A 27,780-nucleotide genomic window follows, 5' to 3' on the forward strand; every position below is an offset into this window, starting at 1 on the left:
GGAGTTTTTAAAACTTGCTCAGAAGTCCTGAAGATGCAGTGCTGTACATGCGCGGGAAAGCAGCTCAGCCTGCAGCCTGCATCAGAGTTCACGGTACTCTGTCACGAAATCGTCTTTCTTCGTCTCCTCACTTCATATCCTTCAACCAGCTTTGCAACAAATAAAGTGGGGTGTTTTCTTTGAATCGTGTGTATAGTTTTTCCTTGTGTGTGCTAACAATGTGGCTCTGCGGGTTTTATTTGCTAAACTTACTGGCTTTCTCTCCTCATCTCTGCTGGGCTGGTTACATGTGTCTCAAACTATAAAACTCCGTAGTTAAGCACTCGGTTTTGCCTCCCGGCCAACTTCCCTGATTCGCGTACCTCCCGCTGCGTTTGGATACTAGACCCCCACCCTCCTCCCACCGTCGATGGTGCCGGTCGTTCACCGATGCGCAGCGCAGGGATGCTGCTTGCACATCTGCACTCGACTGACTGGTGGGTGGTGGTGCAGTATAAGGTGCTACTCCCGAAATAGTCGCGTATCTACTACAGTTCTCATAGGAGCAAGTAATTCCCGGAACTGTTCCCTCCTTCGGGTCTTGAGTGCCATTCTTTGCCATGCGCACGCAGGTGGGGGTAACCAAACTTTGTGGGGAGCTGAGCGAGGTCCGATATGCAAGGTCCCCTGAGCTCTGGGAGCCAGGGGGCTCTGCCGTCGGTCCTCCAGGTGCTCCCCCGGCACGGGAGAGGAGGGGCAGATGCTGACTTGTTTCTCCGGGGGGGAGTTTCTTTGTTTGTGGTTTGTTGGGGGGGGGAAGGGTTTGTTTTGGTGTTGTGGTTTCTGATTTTTTTATTTTTTTTTGGACTAGTGTCGCTTCCCAAGGGCTGGCGTGTCTCGCTTGGGGTGTCTAGAGCTCCTGCTAACTGGAAGGAGGCGCTCATTCGCCCTTGCTTCAAGTTAAATCATACTTAGGGGCAAAAACAGTTTAGGGAGGGGTGAGTCTTGCTCTCCCTCATGGTTGCACGTCTAACTACAGGCGAGGGATGCCGGCGAGTCCCGTTTGCGTGAGGTTGAGCAATCACAGCCCACGGACCAGCGCCAAAATCGAAGATGTCTGGAAGGGTTGTTTGGGTGAGGTAGTGCCGGTCCTTTGGCTCGTGCTTGGGCTGCACATCAAGGGCACCAAGCCACTACGAGAGAGCAGAGCCATACGGGGCAGCGGCGCGGCACACCCCGGAGCCGGAGCCCTGCGTTCCCCGAGGGGGGCCGTGGCCGCCGAGCAGCGCCGGGCGCTGCCCCGGACGAGAGGAGCGGGGCTGGGGGCAGGGAGTCCACCCGATCCCTCGGGACCCCCGTGAGTCACCGGCGCTCTCCTGGCCCCCTCGGCGCTAGAGGAAGGCGCGTTCCCGAGGGATTCGCACCTGGGCTCCGGGGGGAGGAAACACCCAGGGAACAGGCTCTCGCTGGAGAGGACGGCCGGCCCGAGGCATCAAGTCCCGGCTGGGGGGCAGCAAGACAGGGGCTCTCCTCTGAACCGTTTCCTTCGCTCAAACTACAGCAGAGGGGAGGGTTTGGACTGGAAGAGAGTGATGCCTGGAAAAGTAAGTTTCAAGATACTGATCAAAGTGCTCTGCGGTCCTAGGACCGCTGGGGGAAAAAAACGGTCGTCTTATCTAATTCAAATGCCCACTAATTGATCTCCTTCTAGGATCATCCTTAATGCGATGTCACTGACCCTGTTCCAACGATCTCTTCATCTTTGATAAGTACTGTGAAGAACAGCAGGAAAATCCTTCTGCATAATCTTCACGAGGTTAAATAGCTTTTAAATTGCCAGTTCGTAGTTTTACATCAGGGAGAGATGGCTCTTGGAGGTGAAAAGGAAAGAGGATTAGTTTGGTAAATGTCCACAGAGGTCTTTTCAGGTAAAATTTCTTAAGCAGGGAGCAGAATGGAAGAGGACTGCAAACTGATGTGGGTGGAGTGATAAAGGGAATGGGGAAGTGGTGGAAAGCTAAGGCAGTACATGGGAGCCCTTAGCCTCCGACAAGGAAAGAAGATGGACAAGGAGGTGGACTTGCAGTTTTCCTTTCTAAGGACATAAGAAACTTTGTACTTGCAAGGGGAGTGAATGTAGTAGAAAGTGAAATGGTGAGGAAATATGTCATGAAAGGAGTTAGGGCTGTAATAAGGGATGTCAGAGAGGGACAAAATGAAGTTAGTGGAATTGTTGTGACAAGAGACAGGGCGTCCAGATGAACAAAGAAAAAAGGAAGACCTATAGCACTATGAGCACCCAGTTCCCTTTGAAGAAGCTAATGAGAGATTTTTCTTGGATAACGAGAATTTGGGACTTCAAATAAGTCACAGGAATAAATTAAGGAATAAATTAACCAGCTCTGTCCACTTCTGTAGTGCAAACAGTAATCTTGCCTTCAGAAAGCAAAACAGGACGTTAGCACTTTTCTGGGATTTATCAACACTATTCTGTCCTAGACTTTACAGAGAAATCTGATAATTGGAAACAATGTGATTATGCATCACTCTCCTGAAAATTAAGGCATGATCAAAAGTAAATCTATTTTAATGCTGTTATATAATGGGATGCTCAAGAATGGAGTGAAATAAAATGACCCATTAGCCTTTAAGCTGATACATATTATGCTCAGCGGGAGAGAAATGGAGAATGGGTAGGACTGGTGCTTCTAGACATTGCTCATTCACTCATCAAACAGTGGGAATTTTGCCAGCCTTACAGCAGAATGATTGTTTCAGATCATACGGAAGCCTCTTTCCCAGGTTTGAATTTGGTTTTAGGGAAACTTTGTGGAGACTCTTCCAAGTAATGCATAGCATAATTGGTATGAATCAATATGCTTGTCTTACATAATTGCACCCAGTCTTTCTGGGAGAGGCTGAGCAACTTCTGATCTCTAAAAGTGATTTAATTTACAGAAATTAATGCTTTTATCAGTTCTAATTTGGGAGGAGAGTAATTTCATCCAACACACTACAAAATGAAATAAAATTTAATATATGGAAATAATAAAATTAAATTAGCCTGTCTTTCTATTTGAAATGTCAAATGTGTTCTGAATTTTAAAAAACAATTATTGATTTTGTGCCCAGTTGAAGGTAGCTTTTAAAGTGCTAAACTTCTGAAGTGCTAAAGTTTACATGTGTTCAACCACCACTGAATGATCAACTATTGTGAAGGTGCATCAAGTCAATCAAAACCACTAGATGCTTTTAAGAATTTCAGGATACATTCCTATAGCCATAGCTATAAACATAACATTATGGGGTGGGTTAAGAACCTGGTAGGAGGCACTCCAGAAGGTGGGAACTGGCAAGGCATCTCCCACAGACAAAGATAAAGCAAACCATTTATATTTCATTGGCCTTAAAGCCAGCATAAAATCAGTGAGAAGTGAGAATTAGGCAAATTAACTCAATATCATTTCAAAGAGTAATGAGGACTTGGGACCCTTTGACTTCTGGAAGAAGGTCTAATATTAACCTTGGTGCATTGCCAAAGAACACATTAGTGGAAAGTGATATTTTTAGTGCATTTTGTCAGCCCTCTTCACTCTCTGCAGTATTTTCCGTTCTATATATAACAGCTAACGCAGCACAATGAGATTCTGATTTCCATTTGAATAGCAAGGTGCTGTTGCAACACAAATGAAATCAAAATTCATGTTTCTTTTACCTGTAATGACATGGGTGTATTTGCATGTTTAGTTCTGTCTAATGTGTGTGTGACTGTAGAGACAGACAATATTTCTCATAGGTACATCTGTAAAAAAAAAAACATTTCTGAATGTAGAATTCTAACTTTGGTACTCCTCTGTCTACTAAATAAATGTGTTCAGCAATATAACCAAGTTTTATAGTCTTTTTCCATGCTCTTTCCATAGCCCTCACTCCACATCTCTCTTCTATAGCTGACAGTAAGTTTTCTCCATTGCTAAATGCTTTTTTAAATTACTCTTCATCTCTTTGATCAAACCAGTTCTCTTTCCCTCCTTTATTCCTCCCCTATAATTATTCCTGTCCACTGGGATAGAGGACAGTTGTCTCCTGTGGTGGAATTCATCTCTTGGAAGACTAAATTGAGACACCTGTTTCTGAACTTTTTCCCTTGGGCTCCCTTTGTAATCAATGGAGAAAAATGAGCATTTTCAGGGAATAGTTAACCTAACAATTTTTTTATACATCTACATTAAGATACCTGATTCAGCCCAAAAAAGTGTTAATGTCTCTCCACTAAAAACAAAGAGAAGCAGGAGGAAGGACTGTCTGAATGTAACCACCTACAATTAGATGAAAAGAAATCAAATATGAAGTCAGAAGATATAATGTAATTCTCCTAGTAAATTGTCAAGTTTCATTTTAAAAAGGCACATTTTCCTCCTTCTTACTGCCTGTCCTCCAAAAGATCATATTGATTTAACTAAGAATGACATAAAAAAAAAAAAACAATACAGCTGATATGTTCAATATGCTTCCTGGTTCCCGAAACCACTTGGCAAAATTGTATTTTAATATCAGCAGTGATGCTGAGAAGAATATATTTTGATAAGCAGAGCATGAGATCCCACTCTTATGGGATCAGATTTGTACTCCTGACTTCTCGAACCCTGGATCCATGGACTTCTTAGTCCTGGGACTGTGTATGTTTGGTGTTCACATTCTTTCTCATGTTCAGCTTGAAGCTGCTCAATACTAAGAAACTGATGGGAATATAGCTTCAATATTCAAAAAAGGTCATGGAACTTAACACTGAAAATAAAGAATTTCTATCTCTGTGTAATAATACTGTGGTTCAAACTAATTTTTATTTTATTTTAACTCTGTGATTATTAGTTGCTAATTTATAGTGGATACTTTTATTTGTAGAACTATAACTGTCATTAACTTGAATGGATCATTTCTCCACCTGGTGAGAACTTTCGTGCAATATTAATGGAGATTAAGCACATTTACCTCTCAACCTGTTTTTTTCTTTCCACACTAAACAAGCAAAATGCTTTTAGTTTCCTCTAATTAGCCAGGGTCTGAATTTCCCTATTTGTTTTAGGCCTTTTACATCACTTATCCAAACTAAATTAATAGGTCTTAACAACAGAAAACTGAACTGTTCATAATAATGCAGGGGAAATACCACCAATACCTTCAAGAAAATATTAATGTTCTGTTCCACTCTGTCCTTTCCTGGATGGACAAAATAGACCTGGTATGCCTTGAAGCCACATTTTCCTTTTATGTGATAGCATCATATAGATGGCTGTTCTTGGTGCACTGACTTGCTGATGCAGCTCTTCTTTTTCTTTTGTTACACAATTATTCCTTTGGTACCTGACCTTATACCTCACGTTATTATACTCTATCCACTTTCTGCTCTTTTAGTCCTCAAGCAAAAAAAGATCTTGACATTTCCCTGTATCAATGTAGGCTCTCAACTTTGTATTATCACAAAATTTCATTAGTTCTCTTTGTGTTTTGTGACATAATACTTCTGAAGCAGACAAAGTTACTTCAATGTAGGTTATCTCCCTCTGGTCCAACAGTTTTCTTTCATCATCATCCAGGCAGTGGTAGCAACAGACTGTGAGTGGTACTCTGGTGATTCCAAGGTCCATTTAGAGCAACCTCTCAGGTACAGAAAGTCCAAGTCCAGCTTTTATTAAATAAAGATGATCAGATTTGTTGGTACAGCCACTTTGTGTAAGCTTTGTATAAGCATTGACTTTTATTCCATTTGTCTTTAACTGCATCTCTTATTTTCCTATCCTCTCAAGTTTGTTTCTCCAACCTTGCCTACAATTAGGATGAGATTAAGAGCCCAAGGATTTCTTGATTCTTTCTTCCTTTACAGCAATTCCCCATCTTGAACACAAGTGCCATGTTAGCACACACTCTGTGGTAGAGGAAGGAATCTTCCAGAAGTGGCAACACTGTTTTACCGTTTTCATTACTCCTTGACTAATTGCTCTTCTGGCTTACTGCAAGCACCATTCATGCAAACAGAAACAGCATTTGTGCAGCACTGTAGCAAGGGAAAAAGAAATGGGTAGTAAAGTGTGGGAGCACCACAGCTGCAAGTGAGTCATGGCAACTCTGCTCTTTGGGATGCATGTGGAAGCCAAGCTCTTTGCCACAGCCTGAGAGAAATCAGCACTTCCCTACTGGCAGTAAGGACCAGAGAACACATTCAGTCCCTTTTTAGAGGTTCCACATGTAGCTTCTCTGTCCTTTCAGAACAGATGACACTATTTCCGAGATAACAGATGTTAAAAATTCCTGTCATCAAGTATACTAAATCTCTCTGACATTTTTATTGTAGATACGTTAATTCCTCACCTGCCAGCCTGCCTTGTCCCCAAGACCACCATCATCGTCCTCATTAAAAGCTCTAGCAAAATCTTTCTTCAGATTAGGAACCATTTTAACTCAATTTTCAGGTTTCCCCTCCCTGAGTAACTTGTCTTTCCTTTTTCCTTTTGTTATTGTGCTGAAAGAGCATTTTAGTCATTTTAGAAGACTTCACAAAGCCAATGAAGTTTAGGGGGTTTGTCAGTTCCCATTTGATCAATTTTTGCTCTCTCTAGCAGTTTTCTTTGGTGGACATATCTTTTCCTGTTACTTCTAGCCTCATTTCTTGCCCTCAGTATCCTTACTGAGACGCTTTTTCCTCCATCTAGATCTGGAACTTTTTCTTATATTTTTCCCCTCTCTTGGATGCAACTTACAGAGAATATTTTTGTAACTTTAGTATGAAGAAATGCCAACCTTCCTCCACATTCAAGTCCCTAAACTCCTCAATACAATTGATTTCACTTTCCTAATTAGCTGCTTTTATTTATCAAAATGTGCAAGCCCCTTTCTTAGTTACATCTGTTTTGTTAGTTCTTCCATTTAATTTAACCAAAATAATCCTCCTTGCTTTCAATTCAACCGTATTTTCTATGGCAGGCCCTTCAGGGATGTCTTTGTTCTTTATGCAAACAAAAGCCAGGATATGTTGGCAAATAGACTGTATTGAAGAAATCTGCTGGGTGTATATCCAGAACTCAGCAGCCATTTGTGTGCTTACTTTCCTCTTTACATATGAGGACCTGCAGTGTCGCATTGTTAATTTGGTTCCATTATTATTTTCCTACTAAAAGGAGATGTTCTCATCCTATTGCAGGTTTCTGCATACTTCCATGCACATTGTCTTTACAACTCTTCCTCAGTGTAATTTTGGCTTTTACCAAAATAGATATCATTCTCTCTCTCTCTTGCTGTCTCTCTCTTTTCCCCCCTTTTATGAAGACAATAGACTTTTCGGTTAATATTTCTCTTCTCTGATCACTGGTGCAGTTCCACTCAAACAAAATTGTTTCCATGAGGTTTTATTTTTATTTCTTATTGGTTTTGGATCCCCTATTTTATTGCATAGGTTCCTGGCACTCTTTTACTGACTCTGCTGCTTTTTATATTACCCCTCCAGCTGAACTCCTCAGTGTTTGAGCTCCTATTTTCTGTACTTTTTGTCACCACCTTCTTGAAGCCAAAATTCCCTTGCCCTGAGCGTTAAATGAAGAAACTGCATGATTCCTTTCAAGTTCTCTTTCCATCTCTCAATTTCAAGTTCTTTTTGTTCATTCTGCCAGATTGGATTGCAAGCTGGTATTCCATATGCTTAGGTGAAGTCTGTCCATGAAGATATGAAACCTCTTCTCAGAAAATACCACCAAATGATCAATACTCCAAATCTTTCTACATCACTTCTAGAATTATTCAGTCATGTGCCTGTGATTCATCTCATACTTCTAATTACACTTCTCTTCTTGGAGAGGAAATAGAATAAGTTCATCACCAATTCCATCCTCTTTTCTTGAGACTTGGTTCAAACAGTGATCAGATGAGAAAATAAATCTTCAAAGTTACTTATGAAATAATAACTCTAAACTTTGTTAACCTGTTCATAATTCCAAAAGTAGAAGGCCAAAGTGAAAAACCAGTATTGTTCATTTGCAAAACAGGAAAATTACTTTAACAAAGGAAGTATCCTTCAGCAAAAGTAGGTAAATCTTGCAAGTAAATTTAGAAAAAGTGAAAAGCACCAAGCTAAGATTGTTCTAGATGAAAAGAAATCTAAAGAATACAGAATTTTAAAATATTTGGGAAGCAGAAAGTTTGTAAAGTAATTATGAGCCTAAAGGGATTGAAAGAAGCATTTAGGAGTACAGAAACATCATAAAGTAGAAAAATAACTTCTCTATCAGTTTGCATCACAGGGAATCCAGATTAAGGTAAAATTCTGATCTGAGACAGGTTATTCTGCAGCCATAGGGTACTTTGTATCCTCCTTTGAAGCACCTGGCAATACCAATATGAGATGATATCTCTAAATTATAATTTACTTTTATCCTGTAAAGGAAGTATTCATTTTATTGACAAGGGAATAGGAATTTTATTGCCAAGATTGGCTCCAAGACACTTTTATTTTAGAATATAATGGTAAGTTCTATTCTACTTAGTAAATGGAGCTTTGGTGTGCTTAACTTTGGAGGAAATAAAATGATAAGCATTTAGTTAAGCTGCAGAAGTATAAGGGTTTTCTTGAACCTGTAATGGAAGAATCTAAGGGTACATTTACATTGTGTATTTCATTTGGCACAAGTCCACTCTACCTGTGTTCTGAGCAAAAGGAAAATCAAAGGACGGTGTTCGTGTGATGCTTTTCCTGCAACAGCATACCCAGGCTCTCCACAGGGCCAAATCTAACACAGTCAAACAGCTTTTTTTTATTCTTTTTCAGAGTATGAATAAGTTTCCCTCATCTCCCTGAAATATCCAATACAAACATATTCTCAGATACAGGAAATTCAAAGGACCTTTTAGCAGCTGTATTATGGTAATTCCCATGTGGCTTAGCAGCACTCCCTTTCCTGCCAGCTCTCTCCTGGACTCTGGACTGCAGTTTCTTTTTCAAGACTCACTGACTGTATGAGGAATGACCTCTCTGCAGTACAGCTCTATTCTTGGATGGACCAGCAGAAGCAATTCAAGGATTCATGGTGCTTTTTGGCACAATCAGCCAAAGAGCTATGAGGCCAAACCTCCTCACGGAGCACTAGGACAGCTCATTTTAAAAGACTAGTTTTTTCATCTATTCTTAGCAGATATATATTCACCAGGTGACTTGAATCATTGTGCTGAGGATGTTATAGGAGACTACATTCATCTCATTAAATCGGTGACAACCAGTTCTCTGCCTCTAGGAGTAAATTCTACTCCTACTCCAATTCAGACCTGTTATGAGTACCAGTATCTTCAGATATGCTCCAGGTTTTAGCTCTTAAAAGTTAACCCTTACAAGTGCATATTGGTACCTTGATGTAGACTGGCAAGTACATTGCCTGGTTCCCAAGAATATGAAAACAGCTATGTTATCCTGAGTTGATAAAACAAAGCCATTTTTTTTTTCCTTTGCAGAGAGGCAGAAATGCTATGGCAATTTTCATCTATTTCGTTCTATTTTTAAATCTTCCACCTTGATATGGATAAAATAGACTTCCTGACAGGAAAAGCCAACAGAAACATATCCAAATCGCTGTGGGTGCAACTCCACTGTCTTCCCTAACAACAGCAGCTGCTTTGGAATCTTTTGGTTTACTTTTGATCTCAATATTGATAAGGATTGAGCTATTTTAGAGTCAGCATTTTCCTGACATTTCAGCTGCGTAGGCGACAGTTATGTCTTGGCATGATAGCAGATACCAACAGCCTAAACACATTCATCAAGTGACTAAGATCTTGACTGTTGGGATTATATTTTAATTATTTACTAATTATAGAGGTATTTGAATTCACTGCTTAATAAATGCTGCTTAAATTACATCTGGAGAAGAAAACCCTCTGACAAAGTTACTAATTTTTTTCAGCTGCTTTTTACAGATTTCGATCGGTTTCAATACCTCTGTGAAGACTACAATAATTTACACGACGCTTCCACAAACATGGTCACCTTTCTGCTGCAGAACAACATCTGTTGTTTTAGACTGCCATATTTGCACAACGTAGGCAACAACTGTTGTCAGAAGATATCACATGCAGCTACTGGAGCTAGCAGTCTGACTAACAGGAAAAATATCCACTTAATACATCAGTCTTGTAAATATAATTAGGTTAACTAATCGTAAGTTCAGAACTAGCACAGAATTGTAAAATATATCACTGCAAAGAAGACAGGAACCTATAAATGGCATCCTCATGTCTCTATGATTTTCTCCAAGCCTGAAATTCTTAGTGTCCTCTCATTCTAAAGCCAGGTCCATTTTTCCCAGGACTTCAAGTACACATAGCATTTAATTTGAGTTCTGGGAACTGTGACTTATGGTTCTTAAGAGTCTTGGGAATCTATATTCAAGAGACTAAACATTACAGCCAACTTGTTTAAAATCAGTTGTTACTCATAGGAATGTACAGAGTGTAATTTTTAAATTGTTATGGAGGAAAAAATACTTGATTAATAGGGGTCTGGTATCATTGTATGCCTTTGTCTTGTTACATTAGAGGTCACGATAGAAAGCAAATTTAAAATTCAAAGTCCCCTGCCACAAGTCATATAGTACACTGTTATGTTCCAGGTGTTTTACTGGCATAAAATACAGTGTCAGAAAATGATTGTTATGCTGTGGAAACTTAGAGCACTTCTACTCAAGGACATAAAGCCTCCCTGTGATATTTCTAAAGTGACTGCAAAAGTACTTGCTATTATATTCACAGATGAGGTTACAGCCCATGGACAACAGATTGTTTTCTGCATAAGTTTTCATGTTATCAAGATTTTCCTTTATTTTTTATGCTTGCTTTTGAAGTCCTAAGAAGTAAAATTTGTAAAATGTTAATCAGACGTTGAAACAGGTCTTGTTAAAAGATGGTTTAACCATAGTGATTTGCCTAGAAAAAATTATCTACTGGTAAGTGGGTTAAAAAAGTTTAAAAGATTTTACCTGGGATTATGGTCCTGGGTATGAAACATCAACTACACAATTCAGAGTCCAATTTCAGTGCTGGACATCTGTTGTTTCAAAGTAGAGGAAAAATTAACTAATTTGAGGTCCTGTAATTATGCCTTTAGATAATCTGAAAACAATGTAATCCTCTTTAGTCACACTTATTAAACACCTGGTAGGCTAGGACCATAAAGACTGTAAAACTTGCTGAACAGTCAGCTTCCTGGTTCAATATGAAGCAAGAATATCTGTTCTGCTTATGGAGAGCAAACGAAATATTGAAGTACATGACCTTCAAACACAACATTCTCATGTAGCATATAAGAAAGTGATTTCCATTTGAGCCTGATTTAGTAAAAATTATATTGACTTGATCCAGTTTGCAGGTGTATTCACACAGTAAAAGAGGTGTGACTCAGTACATTACGCAGACAGAAGTCACCCACTGCTCCTTCTGGATCACAGGCCACCAGGTCACTCATGGGAATAACACCTAGGACTCCTAGGACAAGGGATTAGTCTGAATGGCTAGCTGCAGCTCACAGTGCTCAAAGATCATCAAAGTAGCACGTGCAACAGGATCCTGCAACCTTGGTAAACTGAACCTAGTGTGTGAGTAGGTAAGGAGGAAAATTCTAGCTGTGTTAAAGCCAGTGGGAATTGCTTTCCAAAAGTGTTTTTGCTAGGAGCTGGTGTCTCCTGCCTCTTTCTGTGCAGCCCTCACCACACTCCACCCTCCACCCCTCGAAGTCTGTACCTTTCCTGGTCTGTAGATTTAGCGGTCTGTAAATGTTTGTTAGTCCAGATTCTCTGTTTGGTTCAGACCATTATGTCCAGAGACTGTTCAGATTCTGCTGTCACAAGGAATCAGAAGACACCAGGACAAACAAAACAAAGCCCTGCATGCTGTAATCTGCACTGGGATCTCTCCTGACCAAGCAACTCCATCTTGCTGTTAATGAGCATGTCTTGTCTTTACATGCATAGTAACAGGTATGACCTTACATACCTTCTGCTATTTAGTAGACCAAGTAGAGCCCTCATCTGTTGCCAAATCAATAGCATCTTCCCTCTGTTCCCTAGTGAAAAGAGTGAATATCCTGTATACTTGTTGCTTACTAGAACAGGTCACCCTGAGACGTTATGGAGTCTCCATGGCTGCAGATAGTCAAAACCCAACTGCACATGGCCATGAACAACTCACTGTAGCTGATCCCTCTATGAATGGGAGGGTTGGACTAGATGATCTCCAGAGATCAATTCCAACTTCCATGACCCTATGGCTATATTGGTTGAATGCCTATGCCTAGCTGTCACCCCTCATTTACCTCTCACCAATGTCATGACTCACAGCCCAGCCAGAGCAGAGCTTTGATCTACACATTTTGCAAGGTTTCTACTGGCTCTCAGAAAAGATCTTGATTCAGCAAATGATCATTACACGCTTTGTCTGTATTGAGTTGAAACACAAACCAGCTAATACTTCAGAAGAGAATACACAATGATTTTCTCCAAAAGCATTTTATTTATTCATATGTTCACATGCTGTTTACAAATCTGTGAGTATCATTATAAGATGAATCATGTCAGTGTACTTTGCTTTAAGACCTTGTTTCCAAAAGAAGCAGATGGCACAGACTGACAACAGCTTCTCCAGACATTCATCTCCCTATGCATATACAATGATGAGGCCTTCCAAAAGCTCAGAACAAAAGAGGTAACACTTTTCCTCACTGGAAGATTATAAAGGCCATTTTCATCAAGTATCATCTATTTTCTTCCTTGGTGAAAGGAAGGTGAAACAGGAAACAAAAGAAAGGAAAAGAAGGTCATAATGAAGGGGCTCCAGAGGGTGTTAGAAGCATTTGCAACTTGCCAACATAAGTATTTTCCATATTAGATTTTCCCATATACTCTATTTACTGCAGTGTATCAGATCCCATTTTATAAAAATCCAGTATCCCCTACTGTGTCTTGGAGTTGAACATAGGAACACCTAAAAGTACATAGCAGCAATACTGGGCTTAAATTTGATTTCTTTTCGCAGATGTAACCAGTCGACATGTACATACTTTGCATGTATTTGTTTCTGACTCTGTAGCTGTCACATGCTGCGAGTCCTTCATCTGAAGCCCCACAGAGTAGTTGAGCAAATCACTGTGGAAATTACCACTTGCATGTCTTTGTTTCTGCAAGAGGAGATCCCAACATTTATATAAATCAGAAAGTTCTGTTCTGTTTAAATGGGTCTACAGGGCAAAGCTACAAGATGCACCTTATCACAGATAACCAAACCTCTTGGCTGAGTATGTCCCATAGTCTGCAACAGTCCCAACTTTATTCACTTCATATACCTGTCTGATAACTTAAAACATCTTCCATAATATCTTAGCCTTATATTTTAAAATCAAACTATTTAATGTCTGAGAGCAGTTGTTTGTTTTGTTGGTTTTTTTTAATTCAACTAATCTGCTAGTAAATATTAAAATAAAACTAAACACAAATCAAACAGTTTAACAAAACAAAACATGGTTTTAGTTTGAACAGAATTATTTTCATTTTTCAATTTCCTGTCCTCCTTTCTAAAAAAAGGTGGAAGTTAAGTTATTCTAAGGACTTGAGCACTGTTTTGTTGCCGTAACAAAGGAAGAAACCAACATCATTTCTTTTGACACAAATTCAAGCTAAAGACAGTAGCAAAGATGAAGGTAATAGAAGGTAATATTGAAGGTCATAGAAGATGAACTAGCCTTTCATACAATATAAATTAATATCTGCCAGGGCATAAAAATTTTCTACAGAGTTTTTAGGAGTCAAATATCCTTATTTTGTTTGCTTCCACACTTCAGTCTTTTAAAGTTGATCTGAAACAAGCTTTAGGGCAGGTTTTTTGTCTGTTTTTTGACAAAATAGCATCCTACAAAATGCAACATATTTCACTTCTTTCTTCTATGACATGCCATAGAGTATTGAGAGTGAAAAAAAGTTATTAAAAATTATAGGTTGCCTAGCTCTTTATAGTATCTAACTAGATTGCACCTGTTGTATTTTACAGCTTTTCATATTAGCCCTTTTGTCAGCAGTAAATGAGTTTTCATACTTGCAGTTGTACATGTAGGTTTCCTATTCTTTCTTGGTTGAAGCAATCAACAGCTGTGATTACTTCAAGAGAAGAAAATTAGGCTTTACATAGTGGCAGATACAGGAAACACTATTTCTTTCATAGGCCAGTGAAAAAACAGTCTGCTTTTGTTGTTATTTAGTATTTGTGCTCAGCAACTGGAGGTTTTGAAGCTGAGCTGCCACTGGTGCCCATAGCGCTAAGCACTCTAGGTAAAGGTCTTAGCTTCACTCCCTGCATGAAAAGCAAGATTACCCTAGATAGAGACATTTAAACTGAAAGAGGGTAGATTTTAAACTAAAGAGGGTAGACTTAGATTAGATACTAGTAAGAAATTCTTTACTGTTTAACGTGATGAGGCACTGGCACAGGTTGCCCAGAGAAAGTTATGGATGCCCCATCCCTGGCAGTGTTCAAGGCCAGGTTGGATGGGGCTTTGAGCAACCTGGTCTGGTGGAAGGTGTCCCTGCTCATGGCAGGGGGTTATAACTAGATGATTTTTAAGATCCTTTCCAACCCAAACCATTCTATGATTCTCTCAGCAACAACATGGTTTTTGCCATCCTAGACTACCCTGAAGGTAAAGAGCCTGACTTCAGTGTTAGGGCATGGGTATAAGGGATCTTCAGCCCTGAACCTGCTGCAAAATGCAGCTCAGTTGCAAGTGGCTGGACAGACAGAACAAGGGTATTGCTCCTTCAAACATTTAGTCAACCAAACCAGGCTAGTTGTGTAGAGTGGCTGGCAAGGTTCTGAATTGCAATGTCACATCATAGCACTCAGACCACCACAACAGAGGAGCCTGAGAAAGAGCTGTGCTTCTGCATGGTGTCACTAAAACCTATTGTCCCCATCACAGAAACAGCTGTATTGGTGCAGACCAAGGGCATAGCTAGCCTCATGCTCTGTCTTTAACTGTAGATGTAAGCAGCCACTGAGGAAAAACAGTGAACAGAGCAACTCTGTGCGATACTTCTGTATTCTTGCCACTTGTGATTCCTTCCAGCTCAAAGGGTTCCCTGAACTTACCATGCTATGTCTGTTGAGTAACCTTCAACTGGTGTTTCTTACTTTTCCAACCTTCTCTTGAATACAGGTAAAATTTTTACAACTGCAAAATCTGTTAAGGATTTATTATCTATTGCTGCAACCACCCCCTTTTATTTGCTTTGAATTCAACTAGCTTTGCTTAATAGCTCTAGCTCTTCTATTGGCTCCATCCCTCAGTACCAGTATATCACTGTGGTGTCATTTTGGAGCAGCATGCTGTACTGGTGCTGTCATTTTTTTCAGAGTGTACCTAACAGAGGTGGTATTATCTATTAAAGAAGAGCAAGAGCAAAGTTCATAAACCTGGAGTGTTCTTTTAATGGGTCTTGGGAGAGTCCCCCTATCTTAGTTTCTCACCTGTTAAATCATGAGAAGGATTTTCAATTTTAATTTTTTTTTTTGCATACTGATGAAGAGCACTCTACAATACAAGTGATAAGGCCTGTATTCTGATTATAAACTGAAATTCTTGAACATAACCTAGAAAGAGACAAGCACAATAACCCCAGAAGAGCAGCAGGGCTGGTGAGTAGGGCACTGTCTATGGGGAAGTGGACTATGGGAGACATAAACTCAAGTTCTTTTTCAAAAAAAGGCTCTTCTACCATGGAAGTGTCCTAACTACTAGGCAACTGAATTCTCTAGTAGTTGAATCTGTCTTGCCTTTTCTGCTTCCCCTTCTATCTCTGAGAACATCCAGTACCAGGAAAGTTCCTGCAATCTCAGAAAGTATCAGAAGCCCATAAAAGTATTTATCACCCTGTAAAATGTACTATCTGATTAACGATCAGCATTTTGCTCCAGAAGAACCCACCACTTTCTTTTGCTTCCTGCCCATGTTTCTGCTGTGTCTCATGCACCAGGTGGCAACAGAGAATCACCACTGTCCCCATTCACACCAGAGGGAGCCACAGGAGAGGAAAATTACACACCTAGGAATTAGAAACCTCAAGCCTTTATACTAAGTTTTTAACAGCACAACACTTCTGCACCTGTGGTCTATTAGCAAACTCAAGGCAGCAAACTCACAGCAAGGACTGGTCCTCCCATATTTAACCTGAGGGAGAAGAGTGAGCACACAGAAAAAGCAGAGGCTTTGTTTTGGGCTGTGTTTATACCTGGATGCCAAGCATGCCAAAATCATGATCTCAAAAACACATCAAACAACATTGCAACCTGTGTACTTCTCTTCAGCAAGACTGTATTGACACCTGAGAGCTCTGCCTTATAAGCTAAAAATTCATTTCCTGCAAATGTAGCTTCCAGTACTAACTGGTAGTTGCAGATGTAGGGCCAAGAACACAGGTCTATCCCAGCCCAGGAGTCTGCAAGTCACAAAGCCAAAATCTCAAGGTCCTTTTTGCATGCTACGCTTCTGTTCTTGGGAGTCCTGCATTCTTCTTGGGGTCATTTATCAATGATCTGGACAAGGGGATCGAGTGCACCCACAGTCAGTTTGCAGACAACACCAAGTTGGGCGGGAGTGTTGATCTGCTGGAGGGCAGGAAGACTTTGCAGAGGGATCTGCAGAGGCCAGATCAATGGACCGAGGTCAATTGTATGAGGTTCAACAAGGCCAAGTGGTAGGTCCTGCACTTAAGTCACAACAAGCCTAGGTAGCTCTACAGCCTTGGAGCAGAGTGGCTGGAAAACTGCCCAGCAGAAAAGAACTTGGGGTGTTGGTCAACAGCAGAACATGAGCTAGCAGTGTGCCCAGGTGGCCAAGAAGGCCAATGGCATCTTGGCCTGTATCAGCAATAGTGTGGCCAGCAGGATCATCCCTCTGTACTGGGCACTGGTGAATCCCGTGTTCAGTTTTGGGTCCCTCACTCCAAGAAAGACATGGAGGTGCTGGAGTGTGTCCAGAGAAGGGTAATGGCACTGGGGAAGGATCTGGCCCACAAGTCTGATGAGGAGCAGCTGAGGGAGCTGGGGTTGTTTAGCCTGGAGAAGAGGAGGCTCAGGGGTCACCTCATCACTCTCCACAACTACCTGAGAGGAGGCTGTAGCCAGGTGGGGCTCAGTCTCTTCTCCCAAGTGACAAGTGAATGGACAAGAGGAAATGGTCTCAAGTTGCACTAGGGGAGGTTTAGATTGGATATTAGGAAAAGTTTCTTCATTGAAAGGATTGTCAAGCACTGGAACAGGTTGCCCAGGGAAATGGCGGAATCACCATCCCTGGACATATTTAAAAGAGACGCAGATGTGGTATATGGTTTAGTGGTGGACTTGGCAGTGCTGGGTTAACAGCTGGACTTGATGATCTTAAAAGGTACTTTTCAACTTGAATGATTTCATAATTCTACTTCTAGTGATGACTTTTGCTTTGGACATATCACAGGAAAATTATATTCACCAATTATTCTAAACAGTTTCATAGAACACACATTTCCTAAAAGAAGAAATAACCTGAGTGTTTCATAAATCAAAGATCAGCTTTGATTCATTGTTTATATTTTTGCTAGAGTCTCTAAAATACGCTGTTCTAGTGAAAATATATTGCCTCTCCTTTACATCAAAGTCTGCAGTATATCCCGCTAATAGCTGAAGTCATGAAACATAACTACAAAAGAGCATATCACTGCTTTTAAACTGTCATATTCAAAGAAAGCAAAAACTCATCTGGCACTTCTTTGGAGCATTATGTTAAACCTTCTGCTAGCAACACACTGTTGAACATCATACCAGATTAACATGTCTCAGTAAATCAAAGATTACCCTAGGTCTTGGCTTGTAATGTCACAGGGAATTCGAATGTCAGTGTGTGAAAGACTTAATTCTCTGCTCCACCTGCTACCGGTGTCCATTGCCGGTTCTTTCGTTCCTGCTGATATGAATGGAGTTTCATCTGAATTAGTGTAGCAGGTTCTATTTTTTTCTGATGGATTGTGAGGAGATAAAAAAGTTGACACAGGAGATTTTAAAGAGATTTAAAAATTACCTATTTTTAAAAAAATCAAGATCTACAAGAGCTTAAATACTGTAAAAGAATACTAATCAAAGAAGTCAAAATTCAAGACAAAAATTAGTAGAAAGTACGAAGCATCAGCTTTTCTGCAGGAGCAGCTTATGTCTCTCTACATGCCATTTAAGCCATTAAGCTGTATTAGCTGAGCCACTTTCAAAAGAGTAACAAAAACCTACCCAGGCCTTGGTTCTGCCTGCCTACTTGGTACCAATTCTTCAGTCCCTCCAGAGTCAACATTTCCCTTCAATATTGAAGAGCAAGACTTAAGAACAACCCCCATAAACAAGCCTGAAGCGAGCTTCAAGAATCATATGAATTGAGGGCCAGTAGAAAATATGATAGGTCAGAAATGCAGGTATCACTGGCAGCATCAAGAATCAGCAATAAGGTGGCCAGGACTCCCACTTAAAAGCCATATCTGAAAGGTTAGTGGAAGTCCTGGCTCTGAAAACACAATCTTCTAATTTGTTATGTAATTCTTCCATAAAATATGCCAAAACTAACTCAAATTTTGAGAAAGATAATCAGCTGAATAACTATGGACATGGATATATACAATCAAAAGCTCCAGGAGTGGGACCTACTACACAGTTCCATCAGAGTTATCATCTGTTTTGCCAAAATCCTGAATTCTGAATTTGTACCTTACTCAGGTTTGCACTCAGGATGGCACTCAGAATAATCTGCTGCTTAAATGGAGATTCGTCCTTGGTTTCAATCTCAGGGGTATTCTTATACAAACAGGACTGGAGACATAGACACCTAAAGCCAATTTTATACCAATTTGTTCATAGTTGAGTATGCTCTTGTTTTATCTGGTCCAAACCTTGAGACTCATTTTAATGAGGATTCAGGAGGTTCTTGAGCCTGGAAATTAAATGTAAGCCTGGTTCTCAAAAGGTGACATTGTACAAGAAAGTTCAAGACAATAGTTTCTATTACTACATAGTAATTATAGACAAGGGGAGATTAAAGAGGGGCAGTCATTGACTGAAGGACTGATTACTTTCTTCCAACTGTAAGATGTGCCTCTTCACTCTCTATGCTGGTCTAGACTCAAACAATAGATCCAACAAGCCACCTGCTGTAGTGAATTCTGGCCAACAAGCCTTGAGATTCATGTACTGCTACTTCTCTTTCTGAAAGTAAAAGTTGTAGGCACTATGAAAGGGGTCTAGACTTTGACTTCTGTTCTTTTACATCCAAATGTAATTCAAGTGCCTAATTTTATCCAAAGTAAGAGAAGAGTCTGTCAGTCTAACTTTTTTTGAGGATGTCTATTACTGCGAACTCTACACAGAAATTATTTGCTTAATTTTATAGAATGATAGGACTCTTATTTACTTCATTAAAGTCAAGATTTTGCCCTGCTTCCTTTAGTAAAGATAAATTCCTACAGGTAGTTTTCAGAGTGATATCACAGAGAAACTCATGTTCTCATAATTCTCAGCCAATACAAAAGGCTACTTAATTATAAACAGTCCTGACTGTAAAAACAGACAGGCTTTTAAGCCATAAACCCATTCCTTCTGAAAACATAGAAAAAAAGTCTGTAAAAGCAACTCTGAGTTCTCCTTTAAGGCTAGGATATAGAAATGGAAGAATAAAATAACTATGCTAAGTCATTGATCCTTGGCATTTTAAAAAATCTGCCAATACATTATAGTCATATTCATACCCTTTCTGCCTTACCTGCCCCTACTCCCTACATTTGCTGCTACACAGCATCCCAAGTCTGACAGTAGAAGAGGAAAGGGCAGAGAAAATGCAACAGTCTGCACAGTAGACTGTGTAGAAACAATTTTTCTGTCTTGAAGCTAGGCACTTGTATGTTAAAGGCAAGAATAACGGATGCAGAAGAGTACATACACAGGATGAACATGATTGTAGCCAGGGGAAGCAGATCAAAGAGGGTAACATATGTATGCAATGCATATCAACTTGTTAAACAAATCAGTAACAACCAAAACACCACCTGATAAAAAAATAAAACACCATGATATAAAATGAATCATTTTAGCCAGTTTAAAACCAAACAAAGAAGAAAAACTTCCAAAGGTGGTTGGTGATTGCAATTGCTACTGGTTTTGATAGAGACATTAAAAGTCAGCTGCCTTTTCAGAAGGCAGATGCTCAGCCCTTAAAAGTTCTGACCTTATCAAAAAGTTTGTTCTATGAGTAAATTCCTACAATATCAGGTCATATCAATATTACAGGAGGGTGTGACAGTTCTCTTTTTCCTGTTAATTGAAGTAAGAAAACTAATATGCAAGAACACTTCATGAAATATCAATCTAGTTCTGTTGCACCCAAAGTCACTATCAGAACTTACATTCTTTTTTATGCACTCAACTATCTATATTTAAAACAGCACAGATGTGTATCTTTTTGAATCCTTGGCAAGATATTTGGCTTTTAGTAGTTACAGCTTATAATTAGGGGTCTTTCCATTCCAGTGAACAAATGTTTCTTATAAATGAATGTAATTCTCTTTCTTACGAAACTGAAGTCTAGGAACAAAGTCCATTGGGTAAATTCCAGAAGTACCAATAATAATTCCAAGTAGATGAACATTCTGTGCTTTCTATTTTGTTACAAGCACCAAAAAGTTACCTCTTTAGTTTTATCTTATGAATATAATTTAAGCCACTCCAAAAGTTGTGTCTTAGGTGTATCAAGGAGCATTTACTTTCTCCAAGCACCTAAAAGAAATCTAAGACCTTTGATTTCTCAATGTGTTACTTATGTTTTATGAATTAGAAAAGTTTCTCTCTACTTTTATAGACTATTCATTGCAGTAATATAACATTCAATTTAATTCTGCAGTCAGTCACAAAGACAGAAAAATATCATTGGATCTTACTTTGCAGTGCACAGTGTGAACACTCAACCCTGTAAACAGCCATAAAAGTGAAAAATCACCTGAGGCCTTTATAGACATTTGACCATTTTTCTTCTGAGTTGTAAACTAGTATATTATGGTTTTGACAAGTTCATTGCTAACTGTATTTATTCATTTCACACGGAATTTTCAAGAAGTCCTAAATTGCACACAAAATTTTGAAAATATCTCACTAAATGTACTTTACAGTAAATTTCTAAATATGGTTGAAAGAGCCAAATGCCCACTCTTTTTCAATGGAACAACTACGTTTTAGATATAAGCTGATGCTGGAAGACCTTAGAGTTTAGATTAATCTTGGCACACACCCCAGACTAAATTCTTTTTTTCTACAAAAGGCATTCTAAAACATTAAAAAAAATATTTTTTCTCCCTCCCTCCCTTCCTTCTTCTCTATCTTCTAATGTCAGATAAAGTGGTGAAAAAATGTAAGAGAAATTCTTGTTGCCATGATGTAAATACATTTTGTAAAGATGCCCCTGTGCTTTTGTTAGTCTTTTATCATATTTACCATATGGCTAGAAGAGGCCTTCACAGTCATGTCATTCTTCCTATACTCAGAACAGGGATCAGCTTTATGTAGGCCAGTACTGACAAATGCTTATTTAACGTTTTCTTACAGTCTTCACTGGCAGACTCAAAGTGAGGTGTTCCCACACTTACTTCTTCTTGCCATTAAATTCTTTTCCTCAGTGCCTACTTTGAAACTTCCTTGTTGTGACTGAAGCTTGTTTATATTGACAACAATCATGGGAATAGGTTATATCCTTCCTGCTTTGTTGATTTGATGTTCTGCTCAATTGTCTCCCTAGTTTTCAATCTTTTCTCACAGATCATAAAACTATAGCTATGAAAATACTTGTGTAGCTTTCTAAAATATATAAACCAGGATACTAAATACATAACAAGGAACCATCTAAAATATGTTGTACACCATTCTTGAGATGAGTCATGTTTTGTAGGTACAGGTGGATAATCCTGCTTTCCGTTAAGTTCACTAACTTTGGTGCAAGTTCTAATGATCATAGTTGTCCCCTACAGTATATGGGAGACAGAGAGCTCCCCATTCCTTAATTCAGGAATGTAAAGCAGATGTAAAGCAGATGGAGCAAACAGAGTAGACATGAAATTCCATCATTTTTTGATCAGTTTATTCCTACGTGGTTGTTGCTTTTATGACTTCCATTTAACAACATTCTTAAAATGAAATGGAGAACTGCTTTGCTAGATGAGGACTAGTAAGCTTGGAGTTTGTAGAAGTAAGCATCTAACTGCTCTTTTCAAAAAATCATTATGTTCCATGCACAATTTTAAAAATTACTTGGGTCTTCTGCATATCTGTTCATGCTGTGAAGGACTTTCAGAAAAAAAAATGAGTATGCAAACCAAAAATATATTTTATGCTACCTAAATGCCAAGAATCTGAAGTTATTACCTCTATTTGCTAGGGTAAAGTTCTTAAAGAATGATTTTGCATTTAATTTTTCAGGAATATAGTTTACTATCTCATTATTTTATCAAAATATCTTCAGATGCAATGCCCAGAAATTTCAAACTTATGAAAAGGACACTGTTTAAAGAGAGACAGTATGGCTCAACCATATCACTAAGATTTCTTTGAATGTCATCATCAGGAAAGGTTCTAAAGACTCCTTTCATGAATTTGAATACTTTCCCTTGCATGCATGCATTTTTCACTTGTATAATTAAATATGCCTTTCCATATAGGGTGGTAAAGGCAATTAACTCTTCCTCAGTCAATCCAATGGGAAAATAACTGTTGTATGGGTAGGCCATTCATGCAGATAATAGCTATACTACAGGCTACTGTGTAGCAACTTAGAGTACACATAAATCATCACATCCTCCTAATCCCTATAGACTTAGTCCTTTTATGTCCTCCTTGATACTTGTTAAGCCTGTTAGTATTCCAGTGATAGGTTAGAATGGCATAATGGTTTGCCTACCCGGCACAATTTAGACTTTTTTTCCTTTTCATCTTATTCAATCCAGCTGCGGAGTTAGCTACACTGAAACAATTCAACACATGCTTATGTAATGTCTCACTGATGGTTATGTTTACTAAAGATAAAAATAGCAAGGAGGATACAAACTAGTCAGCAACAGATTTGAAACATCATGTTGCTGCAGATATTTCCATGGTGTTCTAAGTTGAATAGTGAAATTATTTCCCTATTGATCCTATATACCCACTGCTTGCTAGCATCATCAATAATTTAGCACTGCAGATATCCAAAATAATGTAACATATTCTCTTCTTTTTCACAACTATGTTTGCTTTCATACTTATGCCTATGTATTTTTCTTTTCCCCCAGGTAATGCATTTGTGGTGAGCCTAGCTTTGGCTGATCTGGTGGTGGCCTTGTATCCATATCCACTGGTGCTCTTAGCTATTTTCCACAATGGATGGACGCTGGGTGAAATGCACTGTAAAGCCAGTGGCTTTGTGATGGGACTGAGTGTAATAGGCTCTATTTTCAACATCACTGCAATTGCAATAAACCGATATTGCTATATATGTCATAGTTTTGCCTATGACAAAGTGTACAGCTGTTGGAACACGATGCTGTATGTGTCCTTAGTCTGGATATTAACAGTAATTGCAACTGTGCCAAATTTTTTTGTTGGCTCTTTAAAGTATGATCCACGCATCTATTCATGCACGTTTGTCCAGACTGCAAGCTCCTACTATACCATAGCTGTTGTGGTAATTCACTTCATTGTCCCTATCACCATTGTGAGCTTCTGCTACCTTCGAATTTGGGTTTTAGTGCTTCAAGTCAGAAGACGAGTCAAGTCAGAAACAAAGCCAAGATTGAAGCCAAGTGATTTCAGAAACTTTCTTACCATGTTTGTGGTTTTTGTGATTTTTGCCTTTTGCTGGGCACCACTTAACTTCATTGGACTGGCTGTAGCCATTGATCCTACAGAAATGGCACCAAAAGTTCCTGAATGGTTATTCATTATAAGCTACTTAATGGCCTATTTCAACAGCTGCCTTAATGCAATTATATACGGACTTCTTAACCAGAATTTTCGGAATGAATACAAACGAATTTTAATGTCACTGTGGATGCCAAGGCTTTTCTTCCAGGACACATCCAAAGGAGGGACAGATGGCCAGAAGAGCAAGCCTTCTCCTGCTCTAAACAACAATAACCAAATGAAAACTGATACCTTGTAACTATGTCATAGTCAATGCAAGAGTTTGACATGGAGAAAACCAAGAATATAGTTGCAATGTTCTGGTCATTCCTGCTTACTTTTGGAGGGGATTCCATCTGGATAACACTTTGTGACTGGAATACTGTCTTCTTGGTAAAGCACATAGCTCTCGATTTGTGATTTATACAAGATATCAATTGAAAATGTGTTTCAGAACTAAAGCAGCAGGTGGGTGCAAGCTGTTTTAGTTCTCAGAGCTGAATCCTGCTTCCAGACACATGAATGAGGTATTTTTTACTTCAGTGGGAGTTTTGCATTCTTTATAGAGTATCAGGATTCATTTCTTGGAAGGTGTAATGAAGGTACTTGTCTAGGGGTACAGCAGCTCATCAAGGATGTGGAGTGCTATTTTCCTCCCTTCTGACTCTGCATTTCTGTGCATGTACTGATGACAATAGTGGTATCTTTGAAACAAACCTGTAAATTGAAAAGAATAATATTTGTGTAAAAGCAAATATTAACATTAGAGACTTCCCTCATGGGTTTTTCATGTTTACATACATTGAGATTGGGAATGCAGTGCATTTACTCTGCTCATCTTTTGTGGTCAATTTTATGGTAGATAATACAATACAAATGGTTGATTTCTTGCAGATTTACTTCACACAATATTCATCTTTTAGAAAGGATTGAATTTTCATTGAACTTAATTTATTTACCTAAATATATACACCAAATTTTCTGTGGCACTTTAGCACACCTTACACATTTGCAATAGGCTGGAAAATATGACATATGACCTGTGATCATCTGGACTGGCAACCAGCCACTACATACGACATCCTAGATCATCTCAAGAGATGCTAGACCAAAAGTAGCAGTCCTTTTGGCTATAATGGTAGCTGAGATACATGGTTCACATATCTACATTTAATCTTGAACAAAACCCTCTGTTGGTGTCTAATCTAAGACAACCTTGAAGGTTCCCAATAGTGGAGATATGTTTCCTTCCATCTGTGATGATAAACACACATCCAAGGATGGGATGAACTCCTTTGTGAAGGTGCTGGTCTCCTTTCACTGACTTTAGAAGGAACTTTGATTACTAGTTCAAACACCTCATTTTGGATAGCTAGACAGGGATTTATTTTGCCTAATTTGGGGTGACTTCAGTGTAGATGTTTGCCCGGATCCATTATCTAAATTCCCACTGTAGTCCATAGAGTTCTAGGAAATTATTCACTTTATCTTGAAACAGACATCTTTATTGGTAAGGGGAGCTGATCAATGGAACTCATTGAGTGTACCTTCATTGACTGTAACAGAGATCAGGCAGCTCACGTAGACACATTTCAGGCAAAGACAGGTGATCTTAATCTCATAAATAGTGTACCTACAGTTCATATTTGCACAGTTCATAAAATAAAAGGATGACTTTCCATTTTATTTTCAAACTCAGCTTGAATTCAAACTGGATTTTTTCTTTTTCAGGTAACACATTGTAACTGTGCAGATCAGATTACCATCTGGGTTATACTCCACAGCATCAGAGTAATTTACACAATGTGGTTGTATTATCTCTGAATCAGATTAGGGATCTGTGTGCAAACAGACAGTCAATGTGAAGTTATTTTATCATTAGACTTGAAATGCACATCATTCTTAGTAGTGCTGTTCAGGGGAGAGAAGCTAGGTCTCTGGTAAATCCATGTCAGGTACTGAAATGGTAAAATGAGGAATTCAGGTTTCTAAGACTTTCCAGTTTGGGTTTCCTGACCTGGCTATTATAAAAAAATATTTCTGTAGTAATATTTACTTGCACAGCAAATATACTGCTTCTGAACCATAGAAGATGTATTAAGCATCACCCTTATGCTGCTCTACTGATAGAAAAATATCAAATAACCACAGCATTTTAAATGTTTTATTTGCTTTCCAAAAGCCTATGTAAAGTACAGCAAAGGAACAAATGTGATTATTCTTTTAGCTGCTTTCATGTTCTTCTGATAGCCAGAAGTCCAGTACATTAGGACTTGGACAGTAGTAGCCTCATAAGAAGCTGACACATTTGTGAATAGGAGTAATAAAGAGAAGGGACAAATATAACCTGGTGGTACATAATAAAAATATTGTGGCTAAAAGTAGCAATCATTAATATGTAGGTTCTACCTGAAACATAATTTTGTAAGTCTGACACAGTTTTGATATGTATTGTCTTTCTTCATGATTTCCACACCAAGGTACTGAACAAAAAACTAATATACATGCATGTCTACATGGGAAATTTCCCCCAGAGTAAATGAGGAGTTTCAAGAGTCTGGGAAAGTTGTAGGAAAGGACCTTAAGTTTGATTCACTGACAATCCTGCTTTCGCTGACTTCCTTGAGTACTCAATATTTTGACTTGAAAGTCAAAAATTGTTGACTGACTTAGAGATGAATTAATGTTAGAAGTAAATTGATTGACCTTGGTTTATCACTTGCTGGCATGAGTCAGAACAGAGCCCAGAACAGAATCCAAAAATTATTGGTTTAGCTCCATAAAATAAATATAAATGTGGCAACCACTTGTTTGGCCGTAAAAGTGAGCTGCTATCATTCTCCCTACTCATGAGGAGAAGGCTTGAAATTTTTATGAAGTCATTTTGTAAATTATCTGTGCTCTTTAAAAATTAAAGATCACTTTAAGAATCCTTGTACTGGTATCTCCTCAATGATCCTAAATGAAGCTTACACACATAACTGAATAGAATCAAGAATCATAGAGTGGTTTGGGTTGGAAAGGGACACTAAAATCATCTAATTCCAACCCTCCTGTCATAGGCAGGGACACCTTCCACTAGACCAGGTTGCTCAGAGCCCCATCCAACCTGGCCTTGAACACTGCCAGGGATGGGGCATCCATAACTTTTCTCTGGGCAACCTGTTCCAGTGCCTCACCACCCTCACAGTTAAGAATTTCTTTCTAATATCTAATCTAAACCCACTCTCTTTCTGTTTAAAGCCATTATCCCTTGTCTTGTCATTACATGCCCCTGTGAAGTCTGTCTGCATCTTTCTTATTAGCTCCCTTAAGGTACAGGAAGGTGCTCTAGGGTCTCCCTGGAGCCTTCTTTTCTCCAGGCTGAACCACCCCAGCTCTCTCACCCTGTCCTTGTAGCAAAGGTGCTCCAGCACCCTGATCATTTTTGTGGCCCCCTCTGGACTTGCTCCAACAGGTCCATTTCTTTCTTTTGCTGGGAGCCCCCGACCTGAATACAGTACTGGAACACAGTAATGCACTGTTGAAAGAAAGAAGTGTTCCAAAATCTGATCCCTCCTCACAAATGATAGAAAATTTTCTGAACAGCCCTAAATTATTAGGAGTGGATTCTACTACCACAGCATTTCCTGAATGGAACCCTGCACTGCATGGTGTCTGCAAAGCCAATGGACCTATTAATTTGCCAGGTACTGCTACTTCTTAAGTCCTGATGTATGGACAATAACTCATGCTGGTTAAAATAAGTTTTATACCATGCATTGCCACAAAGCATTCCATTTGAGTTTACCTGGAAGT

General features: G+C 39.2%; 1 protein-coding gene across 1 annotated transcript; it reads left to right on the top strand.

Moving 5' to 3' along the window:
* Positions 1–1,025: 1,025 nt before the first annotated feature.
* On the top strand, positions 1,026–24,250 carry MTNR1B (melatonin receptor 1B). The gene is made up of 4 exons (XM_029960888.1): positions 1,026–1,336; positions 15,761–15,875; positions 18,476–18,488; positions 23,373–24,250. The coding sequence occupies exons 1-4, from the start codon at positions 1,026–1,028 to the stop codon at positions 24,239–24,241; spliced, it is 1,308 nt and encodes a 435-aa protein (XP_029816748.1). The 3' UTR covers positions 24,242–24,250.
* The last annotated feature ends 3,530 nt before the right edge of the window (positions 24,251–27,780 follow it).

This window comes from Manacus vitellinus, unplaced genomic scaffold, assembly GCF_001715985.3.
Source record: "Manacus vitellinus isolate BGI_N305 unplaced genomic scaffold, ASM171598v3 scaffold_2_pilon, whole genome shotgun sequence".
NCBI classification, from domain to species: Eukaryota; Metazoa; Chordata; class Aves; order Passeriformes; family Pipridae; genus Manacus; species Manacus vitellinus.

Excerpts from the sequence above, each read along its gene's own strand:
- MTNR1B (XM_029960888.1), top strand. The coding sequence starts at position 1,026 with ATGCCGGCGAGTCCCGTTTGCGTGAGGTTGAGCAATCACAGCCCACGG. Across the intron at positions 1,337-15,760 it reads CCCGATCCCTCGGGACCCCC|GCTCTTCTACCATGGAAGTG; the intron begins GTGAGTCACCGG and ends TTTCAAAAAAAG.